At 43.5% G+C, this 13,193-nt stretch overlaps 1 protein-coding gene across 2 annotated transcripts in view; it reads left to right on the forward strand.

Annotated features, from left to right (window-relative positions):
- The window catches only part of slc30a9 (solute carrier family 30 member 9), a 54,525-nt gene that overhangs the window by 24,395 nt on the left and 16,937 nt on the right, over window positions 1-13,193 (forward strand). For both annotated transcript variants that reach the window (XM_033027843.1, XM_033027839.1), the window contains exons 7-12: window positions 3,257-3,339; window positions 3,646-3,704; window positions 5,096-5,163; window positions 6,819-6,921; window positions 12,383-12,438; window positions 12,744-12,879. In XM_033027843.1, coding sequence (XP_032883734.1) covers window positions 3,257-3,339; window positions 3,646-3,704; window positions 5,096-5,163; window positions 6,819-6,921; window positions 12,383-12,438; window positions 12,744-12,879 — 505 coding nt within the window. The remainder of the gene's footprint in view (window positions 1-3,256; window positions 3,340-3,645; window positions 3,705-5,095; window positions 5,164-6,818; window positions 6,922-12,382; window positions 12,439-12,743; window positions 12,880-13,193) is intronic.

A 13,193-nucleotide genomic window follows, 5' to 3' on the forward strand; every position in this document is an offset into this window, starting at 1 on the left:
CCTTGTTATCTACATGTAATTCCTTGAGTGTAACTGCATCTCGGTACATGTCACAATAATCTTAACTCATATTTATGTCTAAACTAACATCACAAGCAGATTATTTAATTACAGGTGCACAACCTTTTATCCGAAGATCCAAATAACGAAAACCTCCGAATAGCGGACATTTTTTCGGTCCTTGAAGAAAGGTCCTTGAAAACGTTCACCGAGGGCGGCCCACAGAGGTGACAGCGGAACCTCCGGTCGGTCCTCGAAGAAAGGGGAACTAAATCCCCATTCATAAAAGAGAAGGTGAGGGTATATTGCGCGGGAGGGTTAATAATTGACAATATGCTGCTGCCTGCCCGCTGAGTTAAAAAGTTCCCACGGTAGACTCACGATACACAGTGTATCGTGAGTCTTGCGTGGGAACTTTTTAACTCAGCGGGCAGGCAGCAGCAGATTGTCGCTCCCTTCAGTTTCACCCCACCTACACCCCTCTGCTTCCCGGCCATGTGTGTGACCCCTTCCCTCCCCTCTCCAGCTCCCCGCTCATTGCACCGGCGCGGGGGCTTTGCACTGTCTTCACGTCGGCGATACCAGCAGGTCAGTGCCAGTCACCGGAGACGTCAGGACCAACGAGACACCGACCCCCAGGCCCACTGCAAGCACGGAGATCCCAGAGACCCACAGCCAGCAGCAGCCCAGCCCCGTTCCAACTCCAGAGGAAAACTGCAAACTGGCCGGAGACGTCAGGACCACCAGAAGCCGTTCCCCGAGCTGCGCCCCCTCATCGGGACACCGACCCCCAGGCCCACTGCAAGCACGGAGATCCCAGAGACCCACAGCCATCAGCAGCCCAGCCCAGCCCCGCTCCAACTACAGAGGAACCTGGGTTGCGGATGACGGGGCGCAGCTCGGGGCGTCGTAGGGGCCCATCGGGGAGCGGGTTCCTGTTGGTCCTGACGTCTCTGGCCACCTGCCAACCTCCGGGAACTGTACCGCCCTTGCAGGAGAGTGGGGTTGTTTGCAGTTGGAGAGGGAGGGGGCAAGGGCAGTACAGTTCCCAGTCTCAGCTCCAGTCCAGGGGGGTGGCCGGAGACGTTAGGACCAACGGGACACCGACCCCCAGGCCCACTGCAAGCACGGAGATCCCAGAGACCCACAGCCAGCAGCAACTCCAGCCCAGCCCCGCTCCAACTCCAGAGGAACACGTAGGGGCAGAAGCTGATGGTGTGTAAGATACGTCGTGTTCTTGGGGTGGCGCAGCTCGGGCTGTGGGCAAACTGCCACTTGTCGCCGTAGCGGCCCATCGGGGAGCGGATTCCTCTGGAGTTGGAGGGGGAGGGGGGTATTGTGCTGTTTGATCGCCCCCTGCTATCCCAGGGACAGGGAGACACAGCGGCTTTTAAGACCGGTGGGCAATCACTTCCAAAGTTCTGCCCACACAGTCAGTACACCTCTCCTACACTGCATTTCATACAAACATTTATTCTGCAAGAAAAAACTACATTGAAGCCTCAAACTCGCGACCGAGTAACTGCCAGGATCGAGGCGCAAACTCGCGACCTAGCTCGGGGATTCAAGAATCCCCGATAAGATAAGATAAGATAGAATTTATTGCCACACAACCAGGGTCGGTGGAATTTGGGTTGTCAGCAGCAATACAATAATAAAGAACACACAACCACAATAAAAATGTAACACAAACATCCACCACAGCATTCATCACTGTGGTGGAAGGCACAAAATTTGGCCAGTCCTCCTCCATTTCCCCCCCGTGGACAGGACCAGAGTCCAGAGTCAGTCCAGGATCGGCTCTTCCTCACCGGAGACCGCGGCTATAAGTTGTTGTAGGCTGCAGGCCGGCGGTCGAGATTTAAAGTCTCCGCCGCAGCCAGAAGCACCGTAGACTGCAGGGCCGGCGGTCGAAGCTCCCCTCCAGGGGTGATGGTAAGTCCATGCCGGCCCCGCGGTAGAAGTTGGCCGCGGGCGGCAGTGATGGCTTCTTCTTCCCCCGGGTCCCCCACGAGGGATCCCGGCCTGTAGACGCCGCACCAGCTGGAGCTCTGCAGACGCGGCTTCAGGCTGCGACTTCAGGCTGCCGGCTGCCCCGGGCCAGCGAAACGGAGCGCTCCCCTCCAGCGAGCCCCAGCGAGGGCTCACCCGCTCCACATTGAGAGTCCACGCTGCGCCCGCCGCTGAAGCCCCGGGCGCGTCTCTGGGAAAGGCCGCGCCGATCCTTGATGTTAGGCCACGGGGGAGGCGACCTGGAAAAAGTCGCCTCTCCATGGAGGAGGCGACCGAAGCGGTTTCCCCCTTACCTCCCCACACCACCCCCCACACAAGACACACAAAGAAACATTAAATACATACTTTAAAACATACTAAAAAATAAAAAAAAGTTGAAAAGACTGACGGGCTGCTGACATGGCTGCACACAGAGGAGCGCCCCCTAAAGGAGCTAGGCCGCCTAAGGGCATGTAGCCCCGCTAGGGTGACATGAGTGCGAGAGGTGATTCAATGCTGCGGGCACATTTACAAATTCAGGAATTCATTCAACACACTGCATTTCATACAGACATTTATTCTGCAAGAAAAAACGACATTGAAGACTCAAACTCGCGACCGAGTAACTGCCGGGATCAAGGCGCAAACTCGCGACCTTGCGGATATGAGCCGAGCACTCTACCACTGAGCCAGCCATTAAAATCTACGCTAAAAAATTTCCATTCCGAAGGCCGACAAATTTTGAATTACGAAAAGTGTCTGGTCCCAAGGCTTTCGGATAAAAGGTTGTGCACCTGTACTATGATTTATGAGTTTGTTTAATTACAAATTGACTGACATGCTTTATAGAATTCCTAGCTACGGTGGCTGTAAAACATTGGGAACTTTGTGATCACAGGCACCATGTAAATGCATATCTTCCATTTTATTTTTATTGAACAATTTATTGCCAACTTCTTTATTTGCACACCAAATTAATTTAGAGGACTATTCTCTATTCGTATATGAATGGAAGAAAGGTTTATCAAACTTTCGTAAAATACATTGTTGTTTGAAGGAAAGAAATGTCAACATTGACTAATCATTAAACACAAACTGGAAAAAATAATTCTCATAGAACTGATTATATTAAAATAATTCTACTGGCAAATATAAGTGTATTAATAAATGTATGACTAAAGTGTTTCTTCATGAGTAATGTTTTGAAATCTACCATAGCAGAGGCAGTAATTGCACTTGTTAATTGCTCAATTTTTCTTTTAAGGGCTCTTGAGGTGCATGGAAGTTTGGAAGCGCTTGCAAGGGCAAAACATCATCGCAAAGAAGTAGACATTGTATATAAGGAAAGTAAGTGTGTGTGAAATATTTCTGGAGTATTAAGTTTGATACTTTGGGGGTAATATATAGTTATTTTTTGTTAGCTGTATAACTTCCCATAGATATGAATTGATTAAGTATCACATTATGCCCATGCATAACTTTAGCTCTTGTGTTATGATCTAATATTAACCATACTGGTATTAAGCAGTAATATCTCTCTGGCTCTGCATTACAAATGCTGTTCAGTTTCACATGAGACCAATTGAGTTCAATTGAATTTATTTCTTATTGCAGAATGGATTTGTTTTAACAAAGGTTTTCTCTTTTTTGTAGATCTTTTCAGGAACCAGAAATTAATGAAGGAATACCAGGATTTTTTGGGTATGACTATGGTGAGGCCAAATGTACAGATTAAGTCCACTTTTTAGTTTCTGCTAGCTACTCGCCCAGATACAGTAGCATTCACAAAAAAAAATAACTTGGACACAAACATTTACACTTGATTTTGGTATTCCTTTGGTCAGTTTAAGGTTTATTGCCCTGTCCAAGTCAAAATTGATATACAAAGTGGTGAGAAATTACAGGAGCATGTTAAAAATAATATTAAATATATTTAAAACAACAAATATTTTAAGTATTTTCCCTTGTGTCTAAAAAAAGTAAGGGATTGTGTAAATTAGCTTTCAGTTATGAGTTGTTTTTCTATGCAGATGAATTCATGAATGGGAGAGATAATGGAAATATAGCATGCTGTCTGAAATTCATTTAGTATGAGCAAGCAGATATAGTGACAAGAAGAGAGAGTGAACTTTGAGCAGTTGGCTAATTATTTGTACCATCACCTATAATTTTTATTCAGTATTTACAAATATTTAAGCAAAACTAAAGTTACAATATTGTATCGTTACATTGAATGTAATTCTGTCTATAAAAGGATGGCATGTATCCTATACTAATATTTTTTGTACAGTATCTTCATATATATGGTAATTCTGATTACCTTTTCAGTTCACTTTGCCAGTCTTACCTCAACTTCTTCTCCTCAATGCACCAGTATTCACAGCCTTCTGCACCAATGTCATCTCAGACGCCACCTTGATTCCCATTATCTTGAGCATAGATAAGGCCATTCCTTCATAGCTCTCCTACCTTTCAATGCATACCATTTCCAATCCTGCTTCCCTTGAAAAAGCTCTCCTTGTCACTTTTGAAGCCGCTTTCAAATACAAATATATTTTGTTTTATTTATTTAGAGAACATAATACTTGTGCAATCCTTTCAATAAGATTGTCACCTCTACTGTTGCCTTTTTCCCATATTACATTCTTTGTCATGTTGTAACAGCTGAAAGGGATCCAATCCCTGTCCCCATGTCCATGGGTTGCAGGCATGAACGTTTATATACGTTTGTGTATTAACCAGCAACTGCAGTTATTTGTGTCTCGTGCATATGCAATCATATTTCTTTACTTTGTTATAGTGGACAGCCGGCAATAACGGGTGCAAATTTCCCCCTCCCTCCCCCAACCGAATGGTCTGTTATAATGAGGGGTTACTGTACTCATTATTTAATAGTTAAGTATATTCAGTCACTCACAGATCTTTGAAGTAGAGAATTCAGATTTGCAATTTCTGTTTTCAAGTGAAGCTGTTGATCCTTTATTCTGAGTGTGTGACCTCATATTCTGGATCCAAAGTTGCAGAGCAACCGTTATAATTGAAACATGACTTCTGTGGTGATGATCAGAGTCAAAAAGGTTTTGATTTAAAATTTTCTCTTCAGCCTAGGTCAACTAAGTCAACGCCATTTTTACAAGGGCCAGGAAAGGTGGTGATGGTTGCTATTTGTGTGTAAGTTATTGTTTTTGTATTGCTAGCTTTATTTTGTTTTAATAATGAAATTAGATAACATAGAAAATAGGTGCAGGAGTAGGCCATTCGGCTCTTCGAGCCTGCACTGCCATTCAATATGATCATGGCTGATCATCCAACTCAGTATCCTGTACCTGCCTTCTCTCCATACCCCCTGATCCCTTTAGCCACAAGGGCCACATCTAACTCCGTCTTAAATATAGCCAATTAACTGGCCTCAACTATATTCTGTGGCAGAGAATTCCAGAGATTCACCACTCTCTGTGTAAAAATGGTTTTCTCATCTCGGTACTAAAAGATTTCCTCTTTATCCTTAAACTGTGACCCCTTGTTCTGGGCTTCCCCAACATCGGGGACAATCTTCCTGCACCTAGCCTGTCCAACCCCTTAAGAATTTTGTAAGTTTCTATAAGATCCCCCCTCAATCTTCTAAATTCTAGCGAGTACAAGCCAAGTCCATCCGGTCTTTCTTCATATGAAAGTCCTGACATCCCAGGAATCAGTCTGGTGAATCTTCTCTGTACTCCCTCTATGGCAAGAATGTCCTTCCTCAGATTAGGAGACCAAAACTGTAGGCAATACTCCAGGTGTGGTCTCACCAAGACCCTGTACAACTGCCGTAGAACCTCCCTGCTCCTATACTCAAATCCTTTTGCTATGAATCCTAACATACCATTCGCTTTCTTCACTGCCTGCTGCACCTGCATGCCTACTTTCAATGGCTGGTGTACCATGACACCCAGGTCTCGCTGCATCTCCCCTTTTCCTAATCGGCCACCATTCAGATAATAGTCTACTTTCCTGTTTTTGCCACGAAAGTGGATAACCTCACATTTCTCCACATTATACTGCATCTGCCATGCATTTGCCTACTCACCCAACCTATCCAAGTCACCCTGCAGCCTCCTAGCATCCTCCTCACAGCTAACACTGCCCTCCAGCTTCGTGTCACCCGCAAACTTGGAGATGTTGCATTCAATTCTCTCGTCCAAATCATTAATATATATTGTAAACAGCTGGGGTCCCAGAACTGAGCCTTGCGGTACCCCACTAGTCACTGCCTGCCATTCTGAAAAGGACCCGTTTACTCCTACTCTTTGCTTCCTGTCTGATAAGAATCCATATGAAGGACAAGGTAGTAGTGAATAAGTTAATGTCTAAAATGTTTTTTTACTGCTTGTGGAAAATTTCATTCACCATTCAATTCCTTTGAGGTAACGTCTGAAGGATAGCAACACATCTAGTTTTGCAATCTAGCCACATGTTTATGGCTAAGCTGGTTGGGAGATTACTACAAATTGCCACAGCGGTGATGGAGTATAATTCATTGGGTATTTTTAAAACAGATTGGTAGGTACTTGATTAGTAAAAGCGTCAAAGGTTATGGGGAGAATGCAAGAGAATGGGGTTGAAAGGAGAAAATAGATTTGCCGTGATCGAATGGGCCGAATGGCCTAATTTTGCTCATATGTCATATAAACGAATTGTTATAAAATGTATTTTATTTAGTGTTGTATAATCAAAATTGATTACTATATTTTTACTGAATTTGAAGCAAAGTTTATTGTTAGTCTTAAATCCAGAAATCACTGTACTATCTGTCAATATGTTATTTTTGCTAACTCCCTCTCTAGCAATGGACTGAATTTTATCTTCAAACTACTTGCCTGGGTTTATACAGGGTCCGCATCGATGTTCTCAGAAGCTATACATTCATTAGCTGACACTTGCAACCAGGTAAGGATGCTATCAATTATATAAATTTGTGTTGGCTATTGAATTTGTTACAAGAATAAGTCGGGTTTGAATAGTTTTTTTAATACAGATGCTCTTCGACTTACGATGCTTCGACTTTACGATGGTGCAAAATCGATACACATTCAGTAGAAACCGTACTTTGAATTTTGATCTTTTCCCGGGCTAGCGATATACGCAGCACGATACTCTCGTGATGCTGGGCAACGGCAGCGAGCCGCAGCTCCCAGTCAGCCACGCGATCACAAGTGTAAACAACCGATACTCTACAGTGCACTGTTTTGCCAGTGTTTTTTGGATACAGTGTTTTGTGTTTTTGCATCCCTTCATGTCTACAAAACGCCCATCTGTCTCCTGATTTTCGCAATCGACGATATCGACCATCTTAAAGGCATGCAAAGACCGTGTAACACTGCTTTTGGGTGGAAATGTTGCAGAGTTCAAATTAAAGCCTTTACTAATCTATCACTCGGAGAACCCCAGAGCATTGAAGAATGGTAGCAAACATACGCTTCCCATTTATATTACCGTAACAAGAAAGCCTGGATGACAGTAGCATTGTTTGAAGACTGGTTTCTAAATTCTTTTATTTCGCAGGCAAGAGAATATTGTAGGCAAAACAACATCCCATTCAAAATTCTTCTGATCTTAGCAGCATATCGGCGACATTCATCCCATTGTAAAGGTTGTGTATTTGTCGCCGAACACAACCGCACTCATTCAACCAATGGACCAAGGCGCAATAGCTGCGTTCAAGGCCTACTATTTACACCAAACGTTTGCGCAGGCTGTTGAAGCGACTAAATCTGGCTGAACATTCTGAGAGTTTTGGAAAGGTTTTAACATTCAAAATGCTATCCGGAACATCGCTGCAGCATGGGAAGAAGTCACACTTCTTCATGAACGGCATTTGGAAGAAAGTTATGAAGACATATGTGAACACATTCAACGGTTTTAACAAATATTCTGCTGTTGATTACATAGTAAGTAACAAGATATTAGTGATTGGGAAACAGCTAGAATTGGATATTGATAAAGATATTCATGAGCTTGTTGGCATTGAGGCTGAAGAACTTTCCAACGAGGAGGTGATCGAACTGGAGGAAGAAAGAGGTAAAGAAGCTGAGGCACAGAAAGAAGTTATACCCGAGGCACAGAAAACGTTCACAACAAAGTGGCGGAGGCGTTTGCTACTATCATCAGTGGCGTACGGATGTTGGAAGAAATGGACGGCAATTACGAGAGATTCGCAAAAACTGACAGGCAGATACTGGATGCTCTTGCCTGCTATAGGGAAATATATAATGAAAAGAAGAAACAAACTACAGTCAAAACTTGATATCTTCCTGAAGAACACTATGCCTGCTAAACGATCAACAAGTGTCGATGCCCCAGTGCCTTCTCCCACTATTCTCGAGCCTTATCGGAAGAGAGAGAATGTTTGGTAGGTTAGGTGTATTAAATGCATTTTCGACTTACAATATTTTCAATTTACGATTGGTTTATCGGAACGGAACCTCATTGTAAGTTGAGGAGCACCTGTATTACCAATTAAAATTATATTCAAGCAAATGTGTCAACTGACAGTTTCTGTAATGAACTGAAATTAAAATGGTATGTCAATAATAATATAATTTAAAGTCCTTTATTGTCACCCATGCTTTTACAATTCTGGACTGCTTCCACCAAGTTACCCAGTCACATCGAAGAATCGTTTTGTTTGTGTTGACAAGCAGATATGATTTCCGTTTTCCATTCCGTTTGTTCAGTTATTGTCAAATGAAATTGAAAAAATTCAAAGCCTAGGGACGTTAAGCCTTTCTCAAATATAAATTACTGTTGCCTGTAGCTATTCATCAGTCTTTTACAGGAGTTAATTTATCAATAATTAGAAACAAATGAACACTTTTTATTAAAAAATCTTTAATAATTGCTGCAGTTGATTTTAATAGGCCAGGATATATGGAAAGTAACAACCAGTTAATGATGCATTAATGCATTAATTGGCCTACTGACAACCAATTAACACACAAAGGAAGCATTTATTGAGTTCAGTCTAATTAATGCCTGCAAGAAGTTGTTGGAAGCTTGAAATCAAAAAGATATCCATGCAGAAGGTACAAGATGCTGGAAGATGAATGGCATAATCGGCAAAAGAATGGTTGAAGTTTAGGACCCTTCATTTAGTCCGAAAGGATAAAGGGGAAGTAGCCAGTATGAAGAGGTGGGGGTTTCAGCAAGATACAACAAGCGATAGGTGGATATAGGTGGTGAGGGATTGATTGGCAGAAAACAGGCAGGTGGGAGAGAGAAGGGTGGAGATAGTGACAGAGGGGGGGCGATAATAAATGGAGAACAACAGTTGCAGGAAAGAATGGAATTGAATGATGGGAGATAGGAGCAGATGGGGGAAATAAAACAGATGGGAGGGTGGAAATGAAAGGCACTAGGAGGAATGTAGGGTGGTGGGGAGTTGGGGGAGAGGGGAAAATAGGTTGATTGGAGGAAGAAGGATAAATATAAGAAGATAGACACAAAGCTGGAGTAACTCAGCGGGACAGGACCAGGATAAGAGAGAGGGACTAAGGGAGGGCGGGTCAATTGAAATTGGAGAATTTGGTTGGGTTGTAGCTACCTGGATGGAACATTGGGTTCTGTTCCTCTAATTTGTGTTTGTCCTCGACCTGGCAGTAGAGGAAGTCCAGGACAGGCAGGTCAATGTGGGAATGGGAATTAAAATTACTGACAACCGGGAGATCCAGATGACCACAGCATGTGCTTGGCAAAGCAGTGGCTAGGTCTATGTTTGGTCTCGCCAATGTAGAGAAATTCATGCATATCCTTTGCCTCATCTTTCTCCACAATCCAATCTCCCTTATTTCTTTCTCTTTTTGAAACTGATTTGACTGCAATTCAGTGTACTTCTCAGGCATTTTTCATTCAGTTCATATATCTTATTTAAGAATATTGAGAAGATGAACATTGGTCTTGAATGCCCCTCATTATCAACTTCCATCGAGGTATGGATCAAAAACGTTTGAAGCTAAAGGTGCAGGAAACAGTTTTGTTCCACTTTCTGAAATAGTGGGCCAGTAAACAGTACAATTAAGTGAAAACTAAACAACAAAAAGAGAATGCTCTTCATTGACTACAGATGGACATTCAACACTATCATTCCCTCAAAACTCATCCCCAAGCTCCTTGATCTTGAACTGGAGACCTCCATCTGCGGTTGGATATTCGACTTCCTGATGGGCAGGCCCCAGGTGGTGAGAATCGGCCGCCACATCTCTTCCTCACTGATCCTCAACACAGGCACACCACTGGGCTGTGTACTCAGTCCTCTCCTGTACTCCCTGTTCACGCATGACTGTACTGCTAAGCACAGCTCTAACATCATCCTAAAGTTTGCTGACGACACAACCATCCTGGGCCTCATCACAGACAACGATGAGACGGCCTATAGAGAGGAGGTAAAGGAACTAAACAGCTGGTGCCAGGAAAATAACCTCTCTCTCAATGTCAGCAAAACTAAAGAGATGATCGTGGACTACAGGAGACAGCAGGGGAATGGACACCTCCCCATCCACATCGGTGATGCTGAGGTTGAAAGGGTCAGCAGCTTCGTTCCTCGGTGTGCACATCACTGAGGACCTCTCTTGGACACAGCACATGGACACAATAACAAAGAAAGCCCACCAACGGCTCTTTTTCCTGAGAAGACTGAGGAATTCTGGCATGAACGGCAGCATCCGCACAAACTTCTACAGATGCACCACCGAGAGTCTCCTGACGAGCTGCATCACAGTCTGGTACGGGAACTGTTCTGCCCACAGCCACAAATCACTACAGAGAGTGGTGAAGGCAGCACAGCACATCACTGGCAACTGTCTCCCGGCCATTCAGTACATTTTTCACAGGCGGTGCCTGCGGAAGGCGCACAGCATCGTCAAGGACCACAGCAGACTGTTCTCATTGTTACCGTCAGGCAGACGATACAAGAGCATGGCTGCACACACCACCAGACTTAGGAACAGTTTTTACCATCAGGCTTCTGAACTCATAAACACATATATGTTGATTATTTTATTTATTGTCTTTTACCTACCAATGTCACTTTTATCTTATCTTATTGTATCTTATTTTTATCCTTGTAATATCATTGCTGAGGTGACCCATTGACCCTGTTAACCTACATATGACAAATAAAACTGAACTGAACCCATCAATAGGTCATTGTGACTCATGGTAGCTGGGTTATTTTGTTCTTTTTAAAGTGGAGCTAATTTCCTTTCATTTGCAATGTTCTTTTATTAACTATTTTGAACAATTCTGTCATAAACTGTGCCTGAACCCCTCTGTCAGTGGATCTCCAACTTCCTGACAGACAAGAAGCACCATATGAGGCTGGGAAAGCACATCTCAGACCCGCTGACCCTAAGCATAGGAGCACCACAAGGCTGCGTACTCTCCCCTCTCCTTTACACTCTCTACACCAACGACTGCACCTCCACAGACTCCTCTGTCAAGCTTCTCTGTCAAGGTGACGACACAACCTTGATTGGACTGATCCAGGATGGGGAGGAATTTGCCTACAGTCAGGAAGTGACACAGCTGGCGTCCTGGTGCCTTCGTAACAACCTGGAGCTCAATGCTCTTAAGACAGTGAAATTGATTGTAGACTTTAGGAGAGCTCCCCCTCCCCTCCCCCCACTCACCATCAACAACACCACAGTCACATCTGTGGTCATTTAAGTTCCTTGGAACCATCATCTCCAGGGACCTTAAATAGGAGGCCACCATCGACTCCACCATCAAAAAGGCCCAACAGAGGATGTACTTCCTGCGGCAGCTGAGAAAACACAATCTGCTACAGGCAATGATGATCCAGTTTTATACTACCATCATAGAGTCTGTCCTCACCTTCTCCATCATGGACTGGTTTGGCTCAGCCACCAAGCATGACATCCGGAGGTTGCAGCGCATAGTTTGATCAGCCGAGAAGGTTGTTGGCTGCAACCCCCCCCCTCCCCCCCCCCCCCCCCCCCCCATCGACGAACTGTACACTGCAAGGGCCAGGAAACGAGCGGGTAAGATCACCTCTGACCCCTCTCACCCTGGCCACAAAGTTTTTGAAGTACTTCCCTGTGGAAGGCGACTCCGGACTGTCATAGCCGTCACAGCCAGACATAAAACCGCTTTTTTCCATGAGCAGTAGCTCTACTCAATAACCAAAAGTCTGTCGCCTCCTTTTGCTCTGGTATTTTATTTCATTCTTCACATGTTTAAATTATAACGCTTTATTCTTAATTGTTTACTGTATATCGTGTTGTTACTTGCGAGCAAAGCACCAAAGCAAATTCCTTGAATATATACATACTTGGCTAATAAAATTTATTCCATTTATTTATTCAATTCAATAAAATTGACATATTTTCCACAGGCTTTGCTAGCAGTGGGTGTCATTCAGTCGTCCAAGATTCCAGATCCTGGCCACCCGTAAGGAAAACTTAATTTTGTCCTTCTTTGTTCTTAATCAGAAATGTGGAATTATCATGTGTCTACCTTTTTTCTGGTAAATTAGATAAAAATTGGGAAAAGGGATAGTTTTAACAGCTATTCTTTACAGAACATTTTATTGCAGATTCCAAAGTTTAATAACATTATTGTTTCTGCTATTGAAATTGCTTATGATGATCATTGGATTAAGTTTAATGTTGTATGCAAAGTAAAGCATAATTAATCCATCCACAAAATTACAGTTTGGTTTATAGTCTCTCACATTTGGTATTCTGTTGTTTAAGGTATGGATTTACAAATATGCGCTCCATTGCATCCCTCATCAGTGGAGTAGGGATTTTTATGATGGGTGCAGGACTCTCCTGGTACCATGGAATTAATGGACTTTTACATCCCCATCATATAGAATCCTTAATGTGGGTAAGTTCTGTATTAGCAAATGCTTTTAGAGATGAACTCTGGAATAGATTCTGCAACAAAATTATAATGCTATTTCTATTGTAGGTGCTTAATCGAAGCATAACATGTTGTACACCAGTCCCTTCACTTTGTATAATTCAATCATTTTTTCTGTAATGGAGAATAAACCTGGCCACATTTTGTTGACAAGAATTTTAGTTGTGCCAGAGTAAAGAAGCTGGCATATCGTATATTGCCTTTAAAGATTTTCCATTCAGAATGGTATTTACTACCTTTACAGATTTAATTTTGAACTGTCCTGCTGTGTTGCCAAT

The sequence above is a fragment of the Amblyraja radiata genome, chromosome 1, assembly GCF_010909765.2.
Source record: "Amblyraja radiata isolate CabotCenter1 chromosome 1, sAmbRad1.1.pri, whole genome shotgun sequence".
NCBI lineage: Eukaryota > Metazoa > Chordata > Chondrichthyes > Rajiformes > Rajidae > Amblyraja > Amblyraja radiata.